The sequence below is a fragment of the Balaenoptera musculus genome, chromosome 7 (assembly GCF_009873245.2).
Source record: "Balaenoptera musculus isolate JJ_BM4_2016_0621 chromosome 7, mBalMus1.pri.v3, whole genome shotgun sequence".
NCBI lineage: Eukaryota > Metazoa > Chordata > Mammalia > Artiodactyla > Balaenopteridae > Balaenoptera > Balaenoptera musculus.
In genome coordinates, this window is record NC_045791.1 from 86644580 (window position 1) to 86667539 (window position 22960).

At 38.0% G+C, this 22960-nt stretch overlaps 1 protein-coding gene across 1 annotated transcript in view; it reads right to left on the reverse strand.

Moving 5' to 3' along the window:
- ACADL (acyl-CoA dehydrogenase long chain) overlaps positions 1-18475 on the reverse strand; it is a 39086-nt gene extending 20611 nt beyond the window's left edge. The window contains exons 1-5 of the mRNA XM_036857926.1: positions 18204-18475; positions 13997-14152; positions 13273-13410; positions 5667-5831; positions 1405-1471 (exon numbers count right to left, since the gene is read on the reverse strand). Of these exons, the coding sequence (XP_036713821.1) occupies positions 1405-1471; positions 5667-5831; positions 13273-13410; positions 13997-14152; positions 18204-18280 (603 nt within the window). The 5' untranslated portion in view covers positions 18281-18475. The remainder of the gene's footprint in view (positions 1-1404; positions 1472-5666; positions 5832-13272; positions 13411-13996; positions 14153-18203) is intronic.
- Between the last annotated feature and the right edge of the window lie 4485 nt (positions 18476-22960).

Here is a 22960-nt window from a genome sequence, read left to right on the forward strand (position 1 = left end):
TTTTCCTAATAGAATTTTTGAAAATCAGAGGTACTTTCCTGGGTGGTTCCCACAGAACAGTCTAATTGAGCAGACTGGGCCTGCTTAGAAAGCTGGAGTCATAGAAGAGCGTGGTTCCCATTTCACTTTTGACCAAATACCCTATTCTTCTGTCAAAACAAGCCTTCTGTGTGCAAAGAGTTAATTGACTATATATTACAGTTAATGCTTTATTATAATCCTTAGTATGAATAATGTAGATGAATATTTCATAAAGTATATTTGAAAAACACCAGTAACTCAAGATAGTCTATAAAAAGAGAATTTCCTAGGGCAAAAGACATACTATATACAACTTTTAGAAGTTCATGATGCATATCAGCCTCTCAGAAAGTGAGAAGTAGAGCATGATTTCCAAATTTATTTGACACCACAGACATTGTTTTTCTGTATAATAACTATGAAACTAGATAATGGAATGGTTTTTAGAACTGGGCTACTCAAAACGTATTCATCAGACTGATGAACAGTTTGTCAGTCCACAAACTGTTATTAGTCCTTAACAATGTAAGTACGGAAAGTGACTGTTTAGAAAATTTCATAGCAATTTAAGTGTCACAACATTCAAGCTTGTGATTTTGCAAATGCAAAGGTATTAGTCTAAAACTACTAAGAAATTTTTTTTTAAACGTTGAAGGAAAAAAAACAAAAATTAGTTCTTCACCAGGCTTTGAAACATTTAGCAAGATTTCCTTAGTGTAGACAATAAATATCTTTTCTTCACTTAATATTCAGTCAACAACAAGTAGTTACTGAGTGTATACTAGACACAGTTTTAGGTAAACAAAAACCTCTGCCATCAGTGATATTAGATTCTGAAGGTTATATTTACTTCTGAGCCTGTCTGTAACCTTAATCAGAGGCGCTCTCCAATCTTATCAGTGGGTTGATGTGAGGCTCAGAAAGGTTGAAGGGCTCTCAAATTCCAACAGAAATATCTTTCTCTCCTAAAATCTTTTGAAACTCTTCTTGATATTTATTTATAAGTCTTTTCCTCCACTTCTTATCAACATCAAATTCATTAACTATTAACTATTGTTTGTCCCCTATTTGGACAATGTGAACCTCACCTTTTCCTTTTCTGGTTTGATAAGGGCTGTTTGGAAGCTAAAACAACGTTTTTCATATTAGTGAGGGGGCATGCAAAAGGAACATAGAAGAGGAATAGATTTCACGTAATATAAATGTTGTACAATTCTTACTGTCTCCAAAACAAAGCAGTTCAATTCCTGTGCCAACTCAAGTAAACTCAATTACTGTGTGAGTCCCTAGATCTGAGAGACTCAATGATGAGTAGTCTTTGAGGCTTTGTTACCCACAGCATGACTCTGGGGAGGAGGGCTATGGAAGCCCATCTTTACACACCTTGCTTCCATTGAGAATCCAGTCACTTCCATCCTTTTTGGCATTTGTTCTCACTCCTTGCAAATCACTATAATTCAAAGGATAAAAAATTCATTAATTGGTAATAAATGAACTGTGCAAATGTTGTTATGTAAGTATGTATCTATTGTGATAATTCAAACTGGTTACACAAATATAAAAATTGACATTTAACTAATATTAGGAATGTTCACACAAATGCACTGAAAAGTCATGTCTGATATATGCTAAACTATTTATACAAATGAATATTTGATTGAGATTACATAGACTAACTAGATTTTATAGAGCAAAACAAGGCCCAACTAGCATCCAAGACCCTCAAACTGGACTCAGAAGACATTTCAATGCCTACTATATACCTCAGATTATTTGCCCATGTACCTTTCCTGCCTCTGTTCACTTTGGTTCCTTCCCCTATATCTACTGTTCAAAAGCTTAGCTATTTAAAAGACTATGTCGGAAATTCCCTGGTGGTCCAGTGGTTAGGACTTCATGCTTTCACTGCTGAGGGCCCAGGTTCAATCCCTAGTCAGGGAACTAAGATCCCACAAGGCAGGCAGCACGGCCAAAAAACGCCTATGTCTCAAATGCCACGTCCTCTAACAAGCCTGCTCTACAAGTAGAATAGGTTATTTTTCTAAATATAAACTAAACAAATATTCATAATTTAAATATGAAAAGTACAGGCAATATTCAAGACAAAGGAGAAAAATGAAAAAATTTTAAAAAGCAATTTTACCTACTGTAATAAACATTTTAAAAATACAACCTTCCAGTATTTTTCTATGGAAACAGATACACACATATATGTATTTCTATAAAATTGGAACCATACATATGATCCTGATCTTTGAATAATATCTAATGTTTTTCTATAAGAAAACTTTTATTAGTGGCATAGAATTTCATCATATGAATTATTGTTATGATATATATTTTTAAACACACAAGAATATTCTTTATTTCCACAAACAAGTATTCCATCTCACTTTTTGGAAACATTGACAGCCTTCTTCATTTATCTTTTAAGAGAGATTTCTTTACAGTAGGAAATCCAGCAGGTAGGATTCAACAATAGATGATTTCAGGGAGACAACTGGAAGTGGTGGTGCATCTAAAAGACTGGAGAACTCATATCCCATCTAAAGGGCTATGTCCCAGCCAATAGGAATAAGGAATCAGAAATAAGAAAAACATAGTATTGTCAGATGTTCCAAATTTTCAAGAAAAGCCATGAATATGGATGTTTATGTACATTTTTCTGGCTTTTAAAGTTGATTCAAGGTTTGTTTTTAAATTAAATAGATTAACCAAATTAAACACGTTCCAGGGCTTCCATAGGTCCCATGAACTGCCCCATCTGTGACTACTGCCTCATGCCTTTCTAGACCTCATGCCATGGTGATACAACCACTTAGAACTCAAGGGGGTAGATATCTGATATCCTTCTCTTATACACTGTAAAGTAATAAAGTATGATTTCTAAAACTAGAAATTAAGGGAGAAATTGACAAACTCAGTCATGACCAAAGGTCAGGGAAGGGATCTGAAACCAAATGCATTGGATTCATCATGAATTTTTTAAAGCAATCTGCTATTGTTGAAGACTTAGGTAGTTTCCACTTCCAATTTTCAAAGATATCCTACAATGAACATCATATATTAAATTGTGTACATCACTTATTTTGTGAAAATTTTCTGATTCTCCTTTTTGTACATGGACTTTGTATTATATATCCCATGGCACTTTATCGCTCTCTGTATCATGCTAAATAATGACCCTTAGAGATAGCAGGTCCTAACCTCTGGAACCTGTTAAGTGTTACCTTATATGGAAAAAGGGTCTCGCAGATGTGATTAATTTAGAACTTTGAGATGGGAAGATTATTTTGGATTATCTGGATGGGTCCTAAATGCAATCACAAGTCTTCTTGTGAGAGAGAGGCAGAGGGAGATTACACAGACTGAAGACGGACATTACAACATGGCCACAGAGGCAGAGATTGGAGTCATGAGACCACAAAGCAAGGAATGTCGGCAGCCCCCAGGAGATGGAAGAATCAAGGAATGGATTCTCCCCTAGAACCTCTGGAGGGACTGTGGCCTTGCTGATACCTTGATTTGGGGCTGCTGATACCTTGATTTGGGACCACTGATACCAAGTTTGGACTTCCGGCCTTCAGAACTGTGAGAGAATAAAGTTCTGTTGTTTTAAGCCACCCAGTTTGTGTAATTTGTTACAGAAGCACAGAGAATTTTCAGAAAAACACAAATCAAGCAAGCCTTTGTGGGTATGTGTTTAAGTTGGGGATAAATCAAGATCTCTCATTGATACTTTTGCCTCTAGATCAGAGCTGACATACAGTGGGTTGGAACTAAAACATACTGATCATGAGCTAATAAGATGCAATCAGGATATTGGGCATTAGGCCAGTTATCTTAGAGAGTGATCTTAAAAGCAAAGGAAGAAGATTAAATTCCTACTTCTTTAAGGTCACATTTTTAGGCAAAAAAAGTAAACACAACTTTTTTTTTTTGGCCTCACCATGCAGCTTGTGGGAATCTTAGTTCCCTGACCAGGGATTGAACCCAGGCCACTGGCAGTGAGAGTTCCAAGTCCTAACCACTGGGAATTCCCAACAAAACCTTTTTATCTTGGCAAAATTAAATTTCTATACTGGCCTTTAATTATAGATTTATATCTGGGAAAGATAAGTACAATTAAAGCAAATTGCCAAGTAACACTATGGCATATTAGGACATTTAAAAAGAAGCAGCACTGGGACTTCCCTGGCAGTCCAGTGGTTAAGACTCTGCACTTCCACTGCAGGGGGTGCAGGTTCGATTCCTGGTCGGGGAACTAAGATCCTGCATGCCGCACCACAGCCATATAAATAAATAAATAAACAGCAATGACAAAAAAATTTAACATATCAGGGCCTGATCTTGCAGAAACAAGTCTTGAATTTTCAATTACTGCTTCTGCCACATCTTTAAGTTCTTCCTCTGCACTTCCTGTTTCCCATTGGCCTGTTAGTCACTGCCATTTCCCTGACCATGCTGGCTTGTCAAATGACTGTCCCCTCTCTATACTTTCTTTTGCCATATAACACACAACTCTGAAAAAAATTAGTCTGTCTTTTCTGCCTCTGTTTTCTCAATACCCATCTCACTCCCTTCGAAAGTAACTTCTGCCTCTCCTCTCTCCTGAAATCACAATCAAAAGATCACCACTGGCTGCCATGACTCTTTCTCAATTCTCAACATCTCTGTGGCCTTGACATTACTAACTTCTCACTCCTCTCCTACTGCCTTTTCAAACTCACTTCCCCTCGAGCTCATGAAATAGCAGTTGTCTAGATTTCCTTCAAACTCAGTCCTTCTGTCTCTGTCGCTACATCTTCTGTACAGTTCCAAATGGAATGCAATGCCCAAGGTTTCCTTATTGGTCTCCTTTTCATCCTTTCACTTTACCCCTTGAGGATCAGGTCCCACCACATGGCTGCTCTTGCAAATTTCTCAATTGTCAGATCTCAGTTTAAATATAACCACTTTTTATAGGTCTTCCCTAGCAGTCATATCTAAATATGAGTTTTTCCCTTCCCCACCAAACACACATGCACCATGAGTCTCTAACACAGCACCTTGTTTCCTTCACAGTACTTATCATAATTTAAATATATTTGTTTATGTGTTTCTTGTCTTTCTCCTCAATAAGCACAGAGACCACATCTGGTTTGATTACCACTGTATACCTGGCACATGGAAGGAACTTATTAAGTAACCATCAAATGACTAAATGATTTATTCATGTCCATTGCTTCAATTCTTTCTTACCTATGAATGGTTTTAAAGCCTATTGCCACCCCCAGCCTGTATCCAGACTTCCAAATCCATATTTTTAATAGCCTGCTGGACATTTCCATGTGAAATGTCACACCACATCTAAAATTCAACATGCCCCAAATTCAACACATATTCTAACATTTTATTTACATCACACTATGTTAATATCTCAAATACAACATAAAATACAATGTGCTGTGTTGTTATTTGTATATAATAAGGCCTTACTTTCCTACTGGAATTTGAAGTTACCTAAGGTTGGAAGTGACAATGTGTTCATCTTTGTATCTGTCTTAGCATATCACTCAGAGTGTTGTATAAAGCAGGTACTGAGAAAACATTTGCTGTTAAGGCATTGCTTCCAGCATTTCAAAACCAACCAAATGTTGATTTACCTTCCAGCCCCAGGTTCTGTCATTGCTATGGCACCAATACATTTCCCTGCAGTCATCTGGGGGATGAAGTGCTTAATCTGTTCTTCTGAGCCATAGTTTGCAATATAGGGCATGACAATATCCGAATGAAGACTAAAACCTGGGCCTGTGCAATTCGAATATGCTCTTAGAAAGAAAAAAGAGAAGACAGTTTAAGGCACAACAGTTACTTTGTTTTCTTTTTAGTTCTTTGATTTCTCAATTAGAAAACAACAACAAAGTACTAAGGGTCCTATCACATTATGTGGTAATAGATTGTCTCCCCACAAACCTATGAAGTTTCTGAAGGTTTTCTCTCTTTTTTTTTTACTAACCTTTTAATTTCTGGCTCTAACATAGTAACAGTGCTCTAGCAGACCTCAATGATCACTTATGTAATGAAATAAAAGATAAAACGTTTTAAAAAATTTACCACTTGTAACTGTATTACCCTAACACAGTAACTATTTTCATTTTAGCAAATGACCTTTGCCATAAGGATATACATATTCTAATATAGCTGCAGTCATGGTATAAATTTTGTACTTACAAAATTTATCACAATAAATAGCTGCAAAATATTACAAACTGCTTATGTACTACAATATACTTTTTCATTGTCCTACTGTTGGACATTTAGATTGCTTCCAAACTTGGGGGATTATGATCTAACATGGCAATGATGTTTGTACATAGATATTATTTTTTATATTGGGTTGGCAAAAGGTTCCTTTGGTTTTTAAGTAAAAATAAAAGATAAATTTTTCATTTTCACCATGAACTCTATTGAACAACGTATTCACCCTTTTGTTCCATTACCTTCTGCCATTTTTCAGGCAACTTCATAATTCCATCTTCCCAAAACTTTTTATCTTTTTGAGCAAAGAACTGTTCCAGGTGCCTTTTACAATCTTCCAAGGAAATGAAATTTTTTTCCATTAAGAGAATTTTGTAAAGACCTAAATAAATGGAAATCGAAGGTGCAATGTCTGGTGAATATGGTGGAGGAATCAGAACTTCCCAGCCAATCTGTAAAAGTTTCTGCCTGGTCATCAAAGAAACACGAGGTCTTGTGTTATCCTGATGGAAGATTATGCATTTTCTGTTGACTAATTCCGGACACTTTTTGTCAAGTGCTGCTTTCAGTTGGTCTAATTGGGAGTAGTACTTGTTGGAATTAATCGTTTGGTTTTCCGGGAGGAGCTCATAATAGAGAACTCCCTTCCTATCCCATCATATACACAACATCACCTTCCTTGGATGAAGACAGGCCTTTGGTGTGGTTGGTGGTGGTTCATTTAGCTTGCCCCATGATCTCTTCTGTTCCACATTATTGCACAGTGTCCACTTTTCATCGCCCATCACAATTTGTTTTGAAAACGGAATGTTTTCATTACGTTTCAGTAGAGAATCACATGCAGAAATATGGTCAAGAAGGTATATTTGGCTTAACTTATGTGGAACCCAAACATCAAAGTGATTAACATAAGCAAGCTGGTGCAAATGATTTTTTTTTCCCTAGGAATTTTCTTTATATTTCCACTTGACTTTTACATATTTTTTTTCTTATTAGTCATCCATTTTATACACATCAGTATATACATGTCAAACCCAATCGCCCAATTCATCCCACCACCTCCCCCAACCCCTGTGGCTTTCCCCCCTTGGTGTCCATACGTTTTTTCTCTACATCTGTGACTCTATTTCTGCCCTGCAAACCAGTTCATCTGTACCATTTTCTAGCTTCCACATATATGCGTTAATATACGATATTTGTTTTTCTCTTTCTGACTTACTTCACTCTGTATGACAGTCTCTAGATCCATCCATGTCTCTACAAATGACCCAATTTCATTCCTTTTTATGGCTGAGTAATATTCCATTGTATATATGGACCACATCTTCTTTATGCATTCGTCTGTCGATGGGCATTTAGGTTGCTTCCATGACCTGGCTGTTGTAAATAGTGCTGCAATGAACATTGGGGTGCATGTGCCTTTTTGAATTATGGTTTTCTCTGGGTATATGCCCAGTAGTGGGATTGCTGGGTCATATGGTAATTCTATTTTTAGTTCTTTAAGGAACTTCCATACTGTTCTCCATAGCGGTTGTATCAATTTACGTCCCACCAACAGTGCAAAACGGTTCCCTTTTCTCCACACCCTCTCCAGCATTTGTTGTTTGTAGATCTTCTGATGATGTCCATTCTAACTGGTATGAGGTGATACCTCATTGTAGTTTTGATTTGCATTGCTCTAATAATTAGTGATGTTGAGCAGCTTTTCATGTGCTTCTTGGCCATCTGTATGTCTTCTTTGGAAAAATGCCTATTTAGGTCTTCTACCCAATTTTGGATTGGGTTGTTTCTTTTTTTAATATTGACCTGCATGAGCTGTTTATATATTTTGGAGATTAATCCTTTGTCTGATGATTCCTTTGCAAATATTTTCTCCCATTCTGAGGGTTGTCTTTTCGTCTTGTTTATGGTTTCCTTTGCTGTGCAAAAGCTTTGAAGTTTCATTAGGTCCCGTTTGTTTATTTTTGTTTTTATTTCCATTACTCTAGGAGGTGGATCAAAAAAGATCTTGCTGTGATTTATGTCAAAGAGTGTTATTCCTATGTTTTCCTCTAAGAGTTTTATAGTGTTTGGTCTTACATTTAGGTCTCGAATCCATTTTGAGTTTATTTTTGGGTATGGTGTTCTAGTTTCATTCTTTTACATGTAGCTGTCCAGTATTCCCAGCACCACCTATTGAAGAGACTGTCTTTTCTCCATTTTATATCCTTGCCTCCTTTGCCATAGATTAGTTGACCATAGGTGCGGGGGTTTATCTCTGGGCTTTCTATCTTGTTCCATTGATCTAGGTTTCTGTTTTTGTGCCAGTACCATATTGTCTTAATTACTGTAGCTTTCTAGTATAGTCTGAAGTCAGGGAGTCTGATTCCTCCAACTCCTTTTATTTCCCTCAAGACTGCTGTGGCTATTTGGGGTCTTTTGTGTCTCCATACAAATTTTAAGATTCTTTGTTCTAATTCTGTAAAAAATGCCATTGGTAATTTGATAAGGATTGCACTGAATCTGTAGACTGCTTTGGGTAGTATAGTCATTTTCACAATATTGATTCTTCCAATCCAAGAACATGGTATAGCTCTCCATCTGTTGGTATCATCTTTAATTTCTTTCATCAGTGTCTTATAGTTTTCTGCATACAGGTCTTTTGTCTACCTAGTTAGGTTTATTCCTAGGCATTTTATTCTTCTTGTTGCAATGGTATATGGGAGTGTTTCCTTAATTTCTCTTTCAGATTTTTCATCATTAGTGTATAGGAATGCAAGAGATTTCTGTGCATTAATTTTGTATCCTGCTACTTTGCCAAATTCATTGATTAGCTCTAGTAGTTTTCTGGTGGCATCTTTAGGATTCTCTATGTATAGTATCATGTCATCTGCAAAGAATGACAGTTTTACTTCTTCTTTTCCAATTTGTATTCCTTTTATTTCTTTTTCTTCTCTGATTGCCGTGGCTAGAACTTCCAAAACTATGTTGAATAATAGTGGCGAGAGTGGACATCCTTGTCTTCTTCCTGATCTTAGAGGAAATTCCTTCAGTTTTTCACCATTGAGAATTGCTGTGGGTTTGTCCTATATGGCCTTTATTATGTTGAGGCAGGTTCCTTCTAGGCCCACTTTCTGGAGAGTTTTTATCCTAAATGGGTGTTGAATTTTGTCAAAAGTTTTTTCTGCATCTATTGAGATGATCTTATGGTTTTTCTTCTTCAATTTGTTAATATGGTATATCACATTGACTGATTTGCGTATATTGAAGAATCCTTGCATCCCTGGGATAAATCCCACTTGATCATGGTGTATGATCCTTTTAATGTACTGTTGGATTCTGTTAGCTAGTATTTTGTTGAGGATTTTTGCATCTATATTCATCAGTGATACTGGATTGTAATTTTCTTTTTTTGTAGTATGTTTGTCTGGTTTTGGTATCAGGGCGATGGTGGCCTCATAGAATGAGTTTGGGAGTGTTCCTTCCTCTGCAATTTTTTGGAAGAGTTTGAGAAGGATAGGTGTTAGCTCTTCTCTAAATGTTTGATAGAATTCAACTGTGAAGCCATCTGGTCCTGGACTTTTGTTTGTTGGAAGATTTTTAACCACTGTTTCAATTTCATTACTTGTGATTGGTCTGTTCATATTTTCTATTTCTTCCTGGTTCAGTCTTGGAAGGTTATACCTTTTTAAGAATTTGTCCATTTCTTCCAGGTTGTCCATTTTATTGGCATAGAGCTGCTTGTAGTAGTCTCTTAGGATGCTTTGTATTTCTGCGGTGTCTGTTGTAACTTCTCCTCTTTCATTTCTAATTTTATTGATTTGAGTCCCCTCCCTCTTTTTCTGATGAGTCTGCCTAATGGTTTATCAATTTTGTTTATCTTCTCAAAGAACCAGCTTTTAGTTTTATTGATCTTTGCTATTGGTTTCTGTTTCTATTTCATTTATTTCTGCTCTGATCTTTATGATTTATTTCTTTCTGCTAACTTTGTGTTTTGTTTCTTCTTCTTTCTCTAGTTCCTTTAGGTGTAAGGTTAGATTGTTTATTTGAGATTTTTCTTGTTTCTCGAGGTAGGCTTGTATAGCTATAAACTTCCCTCTTAGAACTGCTTTTGCTGCATCCCATATGTTTTGGATCATCGTGTTTTCATTGTCATTTGTCTCTAGGTATTTTTTGATTTCGTCTTTGATTTCTTCAGTGATCTCTTGGTTATTTAGTAACGTATTGTTTAGCCTCCATGTGTTTGTGTTTTTTACGTTTTTTTCCCTGTAATTGATTTCTAATCTCATAGCATTGTGGTCAGAAAAGATGCTTGATATGATTTCAATTTTCTTAAATTTACTGAGGCTTGATTTGTGACCCAAGATGTGATCTATCCTGGAGAATGTTCCGTGCACACTTGAGAAGAAAGTGTAATCCTGATGTTTTTGGACGGTATATCCTATAAATATCAATTAAATCTATCTGGCTTATTGTGTCATTTAAAGCTTGTGTTTCCTTATTAATTTTCTGTTTGGATGATCTGTCTATTGGTGTATGTGAGGTGTTAGAGTCTCCCACTATTATTGTGTTACTGTCGATTTCCGCTTTTAGAGCTCTTAGCAGTTGCCTTATGTATTGAGGTGCTCCTATGTTGGGTGCATAAATATTTACAATTGTTATATCTTCTTCTTGGATTGATCCCTTGATCATTATGTAGTGTCCTTCTTTGTCCCTTGCAATAGTCTTTATTTTAAAGTCTATTTTATCTGATATGAGGATTGCTATTCCAGCTTTCTTTTGATTCCCATTTGCATGGAATATCTTTTTCCATCCTCTCACTTTCAGTCTGTATGTGTCCCTCGGTCTGAAGTGGGTCTGTTGTAGACAGCATATATATGGGTCTTGTTTTTGTATCCATTCAGTAAGCCTGTGTCTTTTGGTTGGAGCATTTAATCCATTCACGTTTAAGGCAATTATGATACGTATGTTCCTATTACCATTTTCTTAATTGTTTGGGGTTTGTTTTTGTAGGTCCTTTTCCTTTCTTGTGTTTCCCACTTAGAGAAGTTCCTTTAGCATTTGTTGTAGAGCTGGTTTGGTGGTGCTGAATTCTCTTAGCTTTTGCTTGTCTGTAAAGCTTTTGATTTCTCCATCAAGTCTGAATGAGATCCTTGCTGGGTAGAGTAATCTGGGTTGTAGTTTCTTCCCTTTCATCACTTTAAGTATATCGTGCCACTCCCTTCTGGCTTGTAGAGTTTCTGCTGAGAAATCAGCTGTTAACCTTATGGGAGTTCCCTTGTACGATATTTGTCGTTTTTCCCTTGCTGCTTTCAATAATTTTTCGTTGTCTTTAATTTTTGCCAATTTGATTACTATGTGTCTTGGCATGTTTCTCCTTGGGTTTATCCTGTATGGGACTCTCTGTGCTTCCTGGACTTGGGTGGCTATTTCTTTTCCCATGTTAGGGAAGTTTTCAACTATAATCTCTTCAAATATTTTCTCGGGTCGTTTCTCTCTCTCTTCTCCTTCTGGGACCCCTATAATGCGAATGTTGTTGCGTTTAATGTTGTCCCAGAGGTCTCTTAGGCTGTCTTCATTTCTTTTCATTCTTTTTTCTTTATTCTGTTCCACAGCAGTGAATTCAACTATTTTGTCTTCCAGGTCACTTTTCCGTTCTTCTGCCTCAGTTATTCTGCTATTGATTCCTTCTAGTGTAGTTTTCATTTCAGTTATTGTATTGTTCATCTCTGTTTGTTTGTTCTTTAATTCTTCTGGGTCTTTGTTAAACATTTCTTGCATCTTCTCGATCTTTGCCTCCATTCTTTTTCTGAGGTCCTGGATCATCTTCACTATCATTATTCTGAATTCTTTTTCTGGAATGTTGCCTATTTCCACTTCATTTAGTTGTTTTTCTGGGGTTTTATCTTGTTCCTTCATCTGGTACATAGCCCTCTGCCTTTTCATCTTGTTTATCTTTCTGTGAATGTGGTTTTTGATCCACAGGCTGCAGGATTGTAGTTCTTCTTGCCTCTGCTGTCTGCTCTCTGGTGGATGAGGTTATCTAGTGCAAATGATTTTCAACCCTTGATTTGTATGTTTTGAGTATGTCGGCTATCTCCCAGGTGGTATAACGTTGATTGTTCTCAACTAATATCTCAGTTTGATCACTATCAACTTCAACTGGTCTACCCGACCGCGGAGCATCGTCCAGCGAGAAATCTCCAGTATGAATCTTTGCAAACCATTTTTGACAAATTCGATCAGTCACAACACCTTCTCCGTACACTGCACAAATCTTTTTTTTTGTGTTTCAGTTGCATTTCTACCTTTCATGAAATAATAAAGCATAATATGCCAAAAATGTTGCTTCTTTTCTTCCACCTTCAATATTAAAATGGCTACACAAAAATTCACCAATTTTAATACGTCTTTTTTTAAATGCACACTAATATGACAGCTGTCACAATAGAATCTAACAAAATTGTTTTGAATGAAGTTAAAGACAACTAAGTGCTACTAGAGCCATCTTATGGAAAAAACCAAACAAACTTTTTGGGCAACCCAATATTTAAGAGCAGAAATACTTTAATTTTTTATGTATCCATGCTTTTACTCTCCAAGGCATTTATTGTTCCAATATATAATGCCACCAAGAGTATATGAATGTGTCACTTTCACTGCAAACTTGTCAGCACTGGTTATTATGATTTTTCATTTTCACTAACTTTTGTACTCAAAATGATACCTCCAGATTCATTTAATTTGCATCTGATTGGTAGTAAGGGTAAACTTTTTTTATCTAAAAAACCTATTTTCATTTCTTTTTTGATGAATTGCTGGTTCAAATCTTTTGCCCATTTATCAACTGAAATCTTCATTTGTTCTTATGCATGAAACAGACACATGGGTCAATTAGAAATGAAACACCTATTTTAACAACTTAAAAGAGGATTTTCAATCTTATAAGAAGATTAGAAAACATTTTAAAATCATCACTCAGAAAAGTGAACTGACGAAACAAGACTCAACTTCAAATGTTTCCATACTTACTGCTCCTCCCAAACAACAGCTGACGAGTACAAGTCCCCCCCAATGCCACCATGACGCTCTGCAATATTGACACCAAGCAGTCCTTGTTTTCCAGCTTTTTCCCAAAGCTCCCTACTCACTTCTCCAGCTTTCTCCCATCTGCAAATAACAAACATTTTAAAATCAGAAAAATGTTTTTCATATTATTTAAATGGCCACATTTTGAATTTATGAATGATTTTGTTCAGGAATAGTCCCTTAATTTAAAGTAATTAAAAAGGGGGTGCTCTCACACCCTGTGACAATAGCAGGGCCCAACAAGAAAAAGAAAGATTCCTCTTTCCCAGCAAAGACTCAGTCATTGAAAAGCCCTGGACTCTTTGTTTACTCTAGCCCTCCTAACTTCCTTTTCCCCTCTATGAAAGTGCTCTCCTTCCCTTGCTGAGCAGTGACTTGCACATAGATCACCATGGTTGCGGACCATAAACCCATTTTTTGCGGGAGAAAAAACTGGCAGTCGATTAGGTCAACATATTTTTTAATTGTATATTTTAAAACTCATTTAAGAAGATTTGAACTAGTTTAAGAATCCCGTAATCTTACAGTATTATACTGAAGAGTGGTAAAAATGTTAATAAAGCTCTGAACACAGTACTTTTTCTAGAGAACAACGAAGAGCATTCTAGGAAATGGTCCTTCTTGGACTTTTAACGTGCATTACTTTCAAAGAAAATGTGCGACTTACTCTGCATGATGAGGAATCACTTCTTCTTGAAAAAACTTCCTTACACTTTCCCGGAAAATGTCATGTTCTGAAGAGAAGATTCTTCTAATTCCTATATCTGTTAATTTTTTAGCAGAAGGAGTTTCTAAACGTTCCTCCCCTCCGGAATGAGAACATCTTAAAAATATACATACATTAAGAAAATTAAGTGAATTGTTACTCTTCACATCCAAATTAAAGTCACTGAACAACATGAAAGAAAGAGTCTGAAATTGACAAACTGGTTCAAATTTGAGCAGCAGCACTTTAGGATCTATCTCGATTGGATGAGACTAAGAAGTAGTTTACCCTTATTCAACTCAGTCTTCACTTCCAAATCCCTAAAGAGGATGTCATGCCTAGAACTAATCACATGTTTGAGCTGAAGTAGAATAGTACTGTAGGATGATGCCGATTAAATAATGTAAAATTCAAATAGTACAATAGAATAATACTGAAAAGTTTTCATGTAATGTACAATGTTTAAAATAATGTAACCCCCCCATTAATAGTTTATCTAGAATCATACAATTTCAAATGGCAGGTGTACAGGATGCAAACTGTGTTGACTTTTATTGCCACATTACAATCTGGGTGTAAAGCAAAATCAAAGTGCCCACCAGTCTCTGTAGGGATTAGTCCAGAATTATTCAAGATCTTTGGAAACTGACCTTTTCTCTCCCCGCACCCCCACACCCCCCATATTAAGCTTAAAAAGAGACTGCTCTGTAGTTCCTTTTGTTCAATGGTCTTCAGATCGCCCCCTGCCCCGGCCGGGGGTACGCCTGAAAAGATTTTGAAACTCTGTGTACCACTTTGTACATTTTTAAGCTCACATCTAAAAAAACTTTTTATCATATATTCAAATATTACCAGAAGATGTTTTTCTGTTTTGCATCATATTGTTTTGGGTTTCTCTCTTCCTTAGTTGGACCCTGACCTGATCTGATCCTATCCTGTCCTTTCCTTCCCTTTTCTTTCTCTTCCTCTTCTTCTTCTTAGTCCAGAAAAGACCCAGTCTTGGCAATTATTATTGGCAATAGGCTTATTGGCAATTAGGCTATTTCAATCTTTTTTCCCTTGAAATGGATTATTTTTTTCCAGTTTATATATCTTTCCTTAACGCAATGGACTGAATTGTGCCCGCCCCCTCCTCCAACCCAATTCATATGTTGAAGCTCAAACTCCCAATGTAATGGTATTTGGAGATATGGCTTTGAGGAGGTAATTACAGTTAAATGAGGTCATAAGTGTGGAGTCCTAAACCAAGAGGCTTGGCTTACATTATAAGAAGGAGAAGAGAGAGATATAGCTCTGTGTGCACACAACAAGGAAAGGCCTAGTGAGGACATAGGGAGAAGGGGGCCATCTACAAGCCAGGAAGAGAGCTCTCACCAGCAAATGAACTGGCCAGCACCTTGATCTTGGACTATCCAGCCACTAGAATTATGAGGAATAGACTTCTGTTGTTAAACTATCCAGTCTATAGTATTTGGGTATGGAAGCCTGAGCTAATTAATACACTTAATATGTATTTTGTGTCATTTTGCTTTAGGCTTATCTTTTATATACAACTTTTAGTTGAGTTTTATTTGTTAATACAATCTGAAATGTCTTTTAAGTGGTAACCTTTAGCTGAGAACTTTTAATATTACATTTTTTACACCTGGTCTGCCTTTTATCTTCACATTTTTCTGGTTTGCTACTCTGTCATCCAACTCATCATTTTTAATAGCTTATTTATTCATTTAGCCAACAAATACTTTCTGAGTGCCTAATAGGTACTAGGAACCATTCAGGTAACTTGGGATACAACAGTGAGCAAGGGCCTTGCACACCACTGTAATGTTACAGCAAAAGAGACTAAAATCTACTTTATCCTATATTGAAATGACTCGTTCCAATTTCTTTATAAGGCACACATTGGTCCATACTTGGGATTTTTCCTCAAGGAAAAAAATATGCTGAGACTAGGGAACTGGAGCTCTAAGACACTGAATCATTTGTCAACATAATTAGTAAATAATAGAGTGGAACTTATATCCAAGTCTGCCTGGATCTTAAAATTGTATATCCCATGTAACATTAAAGAAATCTTTGGAACATTTCTAAGTAAAACACACCAAGACACAGGAAAGTGAAAGAAGTGCCAGAAAGAACAGAGATTTTCAGATCAGTCAAAAGTGTTCAAGCGAGAACACGTAGAGGGAAGAAAATCAAAACACTTGGCAGTAACTTTGTTGGAGTATCCATTTTTTGCCAAGACCAAGGAACCCGTACAAAATAAATCGGCCCTTTTTCTCCCCATAAAAACCAGGAAATCTGTACTCAATAAATTGTCCATTGTTTTCCTAAAGCATTAAACTGCTACTCATCTAACAGGCTAGGCTCTAATTATTATTATTATCATTATTTTTAAAGCCTCATTTACATTATAAAAGGGAGACAGTCTCTGCCAGCACCTTCAGGTAGGGAGCTGGTTATAAATACACAATTTTGGGCCTCATCCCAGGCCAAATGAATCAGGCTGTACATTTGACCCTTGAACCACACAGGGGTTAGGGACGCCCAACCTCCATGCAGTTGAAAATCCATGTATATATACCCCACCGTCAGCCCTCCATATTTGTGCTTCCTCCAGAGCACAGTTCTGCATCCTCAGATTCAACCAACCATGGATTGTATAGTACTGTAGTATTTACTATGGAAAAAAATTCCCATGTAAGTGGACCCTCGCGATTCAAATACATGCTGTTCAAGGGTTGACTGTATTTTAATAACATTCCTAAGTGATTCATATGCAATTAAAGTTTAAGAAGCCTGTTATATTAAAACTAGAGTCTCTGACCTATTCAGAGGGTCCCTCAGGTCCTCCTTTTTCCAATATTCTTCCTATACTTCAGCTAAAATAACTTATCACAATTGACAATGCAGAAGCAGGTTTGAAAATCAGACTGTCTTCTATTAAGCCAGACGTTAAGGGATCTACAAAAATGTAAAACAATGTCACTCATCTCACTTTTTTTTTGGAAAAGTTATTTTTCATAAAAATGTTATTTATGTTAACATGTAATGAGTTACTTTTACGTAAACTAAATATTTGTAAAATTTCCCAGTTTTGTAGATATCTATTGACATCAATGTCCATAGATAAAACTCACATAAACAAAAGATCTTGATGGTCCTCTAATTTTAATGGCACAAAGGAATCCTGATACCAAAAAATCTGAGCATCACTGTCCTATGAAGTTCGGGGAAGAGCTTAGAAAACTACGTGTATCCGAATGTAAAAAGTCACTCCTCGGTGAAGCCCTCCCAGCCCTCCTCACGAGCAGCAGAAGTTTTGTTTCCCGCTCCCATAGCATCTTAGAGTTACCATAAGGCCGCCATGAGCTAATTTATCCATCCTGTCACTCTCATTAAATAGGGAATCCTCGGTGCTTCCAGCTTTGAGGTGTCAGACGGTACAGGAAGCTTTTGATCTTATAAACACGACCTTAATAGTCACTGAGCCACTTAGAAACTCTCTCCATTAATTCCTCTGCATTTACTTAATTAAAGGATTTGTTAAATCTCAAGTTAATTTCATTGTCTAACGGGCCGTCGCCAGCTCTTTCCTGTCCCAGGATGTCTTCTCCATGACACTTGTCTAGGTCAGCGTCGCTGCAAGTGCTTTTCTCAAGATCTGGGAGGCGGTGGGAGTCCAGCTCCCAAGTTCACTATGGGGCGGTGCCTTTTTGCCACAGATCTAACTGGGCCAAAGGTCGTGGCTCAAACTCGTGCAACTATGGCCAAGGGGTGACTCCCCGCCCTCGCCTCGCAGGAACTCTTCGGAATGCAGACTCACGGTGCCGACCGCAGGCCTCGGAACCAGACGGGTTGGACTGGGGCCAGAGAGGGAGCATTTAGGGCCCCTCCCCTTCGGCTGTCCCCGCGTTGAAGCTGCTAGGCCGGCGCCCCCGCGCTCGCCCCAGTGGGTCCGACCCAGGTTCTGGGAGCCAAGGGGCGAGGCCCAGCCCCTTCTCCCACCCTCTCTCGCCCCAACAGCTCAGCCCAAGCCCCGGGGGCCGATGCCGCCGGCCCCTCGAGCGCGCGCCGGCTGATTCCCAGCCCCCAGGAGCGGTGTGCGTGTAGCGGCCCGGCCCTGCAGCCTCCCGGCCGGAGCAGCTGGAGCGGGGCGGGCACTCACCTCGAGGCCGGCGGCACGCTCGGCGCACAGCGGCCGCCCCACAAGCGTAGGGCCCCGCGGAGGAGGCGTGTGGCCATGGCTGGGACAGCGAGGGGCGGCAGGGGCGACGGACTCGTCTCCTCGGTGACTCCGAGCGCGCAAGGCGAGGCGCCGGGCCAGCGGACTGTCCCCAGGACCTTCCTCCGTGCAGTCCCGCCGGAAAAACGTCGCGCAGCCGCGCTGGTAAATGCGCGCCCTGGGCGCCCTTCCGGAGCCCGGAGCCGCGATCCCCTGTGGCCCGGGGGCTGGCGTGTCGCCGAGCGTTGAGACACGCCCCTCTCTAGAATCTTACCAATGGAAAGATTCTAAACGCAAAACAGTTCAACTTTTCCCTCCGGCGTTTTCGTGTATCTAAGCTGTTCTTTTCAGAATTCTGAACCGCTTTGAGGAACAAGTGTAAGCTATGGAGCCTCAAAAATGGACCCAAACACAAACCCGCAAACTTACATGAAGTTTCTTTTCTTTTCTTTTCCTTTATTTTGGGGGGGGGGGGAGTTCTTTATTTTTTAAAATTGAAGTATAGTTGATTTACAATATTAGTTTCAGGTGAAAAACATACCAATTCAAAAGTTGTATAGCTTGGACTCCATTAAAAAAAAATTGTATTGGAGTATAGTTGATTTACAATGTTGTGTTAGTTTCTGCTGTATAGCAAAGTGAATCAGTTATACATGTATATGTCCACTCTTTTTTTAGATTCATTTCCCATATAGGTAATTACAGAGTATTGTGTAGAGTTGAGTTCCCTGTGCTATACAGCAGGTTCTCTTTAGTTATCTATTTTATATATAGTAGTGTGTATATGTCAATCCCAATCTCCCAATTTATCCTTCCTCTCCCCTTTCCCCCTGGTAAGTTTGTTTTCTACATCTGTGACTCTATTTCTGTTTCATAAATAAGTTCATTTGTACCATTTTTTTAGATTCCACATATATGTGATATCATATGATATTTGTCTTTTTCTGACTTCACTTAGTATGATCATCTCTAGGTCCATCCACATTGCTGCAAATGGCATTATTTCATTCTTTTTATGGCTGAGTAATATTCCATTGTATATATGTACCGCATCGTCTTTATCCATTCTTCTGTCAATGGACATTTAGGTTGCTTCCATGTCTTGGCTATTGTAAACAGTGCTGCAATGAACGTTGGGGTGCACGAATCTCTTCTAATTATGATTTTCTCCGGGTATATGCCTAGGAGTGGGATTGCTGGATCATATGGCAGTTTTACTTTTAGCTTTTTAAGGAACCTCCATACTGTTCCATGAAGTTTATTTTCTCACACTGGAGATTGATTTACTTCATATATATGACTATGCAAATACTATTTTCAAAGAAGTGTGGCATTATCATTTTTTTCTTGCAAAAATTAGTAGCCACTTCCTGGAAAAAATTAAAATATATTCAGTATGCAAATAAAAAACTTTAGTTCAGTTCTCCAATAGTATTTTGTTTGAATTCGTGTCTTGCCATTTCCTTTTACCTCAAGTCATCAAATACTGCTTAATAATCTACATTTCAATTTAATGAAGTCTGAGCTTTTGAAATTTATGGATTTGGTTTTTTGGTAATAGGAAATCTGTGAAAGTTTTTGAACTCTAAAGAGTTTGCAGAGTGGATTTCTAAGGAGGTAAAGCAAAACATTAAGGCCATTCTAATAGTCGAGGCCAGTTATCAAGGGACTGAAATGGTACAAGTGAAAGAGACATTTGTGTTAGAAATCAAGAACTAACTAACTGAATGCAGCATAAAGAATTTTTTAAAAAAAGAAAGTTTTAATTCCATACAGAAGCATGTGAATATTATTAGTTGGCCGGGGAAGCACAGGACTCCATGTAGACTTGCTAGAATTCTGGACTTGCTGGCCAGCCTTCTTAAGCCACCTCAACCATTAGCAGTCTGTGCCAGGGTATTTACTTGCTTCATGGGACCAAACTTGTTTTTTCAAGATGATAATTAGCTGATCAAGTAACCTGCTAGTATGGAGCCATGAGACCCTTTTCTGCATGGTCTTGCTGAGCCTCTGAAAAGTGAGGATAATAATACAACACTACTTCAGTGTGCTTCAGTGTGGCCTGAGTATCACTACAGCAGCACCACTTGTTGAATCAGAATATCTGATGATGAGGTCCAGGGTTCTGTATTCTTAACATGTCTCACCAGTGATTTTTTTTTTTTTAAATTAGGCTTAATTAATTCACTTTACTTTTCTCATATAAAAATACTCTGTGGTGGCCACAGCTGGAGCCTGGGTCCTCTGCACTTTGCTAGAACGTCAGTGAATTCCTGATAGGGAGACTCAGTGAACAGGATCTCTTTCTAGAGGTGGTGAGGTGAGATAACTGTAGATCTTGGAGATGTTTGGCATCAAAGCTGGCCTTGGTGAAGTTGCCTAGGATTTCAGTGCAGCCTCTGGCCTATGTGGCAGTAGTCCATAGCAGTCATCCTCAGCAGCTTCTGGGGCCCAGGGGCTGAGATGATGCCAGTGCCTCTGCGGGCAGGAATGGTGAAACCGAGCAGGACAATAAACCTTTCTCTGCTCCGAACTCCGACGTTTTGGGTTTGTTTGGCTTCACTGTGTGTCGGGCACACAAACTTACATTCCGTAGCAACCGTATGAGATGCCTTATAACAACACACCCCATTTTGGTTGGAATGCTCCTGGTTCGAGAACTGTCTTTTTGGTATGTGCACAATAAACTTTTACTAATTACTGCTTTGGTGATTCACTGGTTTTACTTTGGCTGTTTCTGAACTTTTGACAAATCCAGTCTAGGATTTTTGTTACCATGTCTCTCTAGTATACTTTAACCTGGCACAGTTCCTTCTGACTTTATCATTCGTAGCGCTGACATTGTTTGGAGTAAAAGCCAGGTATTTTGTAGGAATAACTTAGTTTGGGTTTTTTGAGGTTTCCTTACAGGAGAATTGGTACTTCAGTAACATGATGTCCCTCTCAGTACATCGCATCGGACTGTCCTTCATGCTAGATTATCCCATTCTTGGTGAGGTTAATTTGAACCACCTTAGTTTTAATATCTTAATTTCATTAAGATGGTGTCCACCAGATTTGTCTGTTGTAAAGTTATTATGTTTCCTTTTGTGAAATAAGAACAAATATGCTTCTGAATGTAGAATGATCTGGGCTAAAATGAAATGAAAGGTTAAACAAACTACTGAGATAATTCAGGCAAATTACCCAGAATTTCACAAGTTCTTTGAGCCATTTATATCTCCCTGGCAGGAATAAGTCACATCTTTTACCTGAGAGTTCTACAAGGCATGCTATTATTAACTGAAAGGTCAATTAGGGCCAGAATAGTAAGGCCCTATCTAGTTGATGCATATATCTTGAACTTGGATCTAGAAGAGCGTAAAACAAAATTAGGAATTATTCAGTTATTATTGGCCAATATTTTTATTATTATTAAATATCACACCAGGGAGGGAATTCCCTGGCGGTCCAGTGGTTAGGACTCCATGCTTTCACTGCCGAGGCCCAGGGTTCAGTCCCTGGTCAGGGAACTAAGATCCCACAAGCCGAACAGAGTGGCAAAAAAAAAAAAAAAAAAAAAAATTACACCAGGGAATTTAGATTTGATATGGTAAGAGATAAAAGTACTCTTTTAGTTCTTAAAGCCTAGGAGAGTGAAATTCATTCATTCATTCTTTCATTCATTCATTCTCTTATCTCTTAAATACCTATTGAGTTCCTCCTAAAATTGAGGATACAATGTCATACAAGATAAAATCCCTACTTTCAAAGGGATTGAAATATAGTTATGAAAATGAGACTTGTATGAGGTGATTTAAAATACAAGACAGAGTATGATAAACGTAGGAGCAGCTCCAGGGAGGGAAGTGACACTTCGGGTGACCAACTTGATTTACTTCTTTTTTCCACTTTATTTTTAGGGAATAGTGGAAAAAACATGGGCTATAGAATTCCACAGACCAAGACCAAGGTTGGAAACCTCTCTCTGAGTTACTAAATCTCTCCATGTCTCTGTTCCCTTATTTGTAAAATGGAGATGTTAACAGGATCTACCTCACAGAGTTATTGTGAGGCTAAAACAAGGCAAAATATGTAAAGCATCCAGTCTGGCAGCAACAGGAGCCCAGAACATAGTAACATCATTACTACTATTCAACATTTTTCCTTACCTTAATTCTTAGGAGAGGCCATATGCTTCCCGAATTGCCAGGGAAACAAACAAAGCCCATAGAACCTGACCCATCCTACAGATTTAGTTAGCTGTCATTTATTCAAAAAAGGATTTGCAGCAGTTGCTCATTCTAGGTTCCAATATTTATGCCAATATCTTTATTGGACACTTCAGATCATCCTTGTGTTGTGGTTTTCCCCCAGGGTGAGGAAGGGTTACCAGTGTTAGCTTTAACTCTCTTCTCTGTTCATTTCTTTCAATAGCGTGTTCTTCCCATTTTAGAGAAAGCAAAGACACTTGATTAATATCTTTTAAGAAAATGTTGCCCTTGCTTGTCCTTCATTCCAAGGCGTTTGTAATCAACACTAGGGATTTTTTAAACTACTACCAATATAAGCTAAGGTGCAAAAGAGTTTATTTGTCCAGATTCTAAAATTAAGTATTAATTCTGGCTAAATGTTCTGGTCTAGTATAAGCATCTCTGCGAATGTTTGACTTTAAGCTTTCTTTACCTTTGTGAGGGCAGAGCACTCATTCTTCAAAGGAG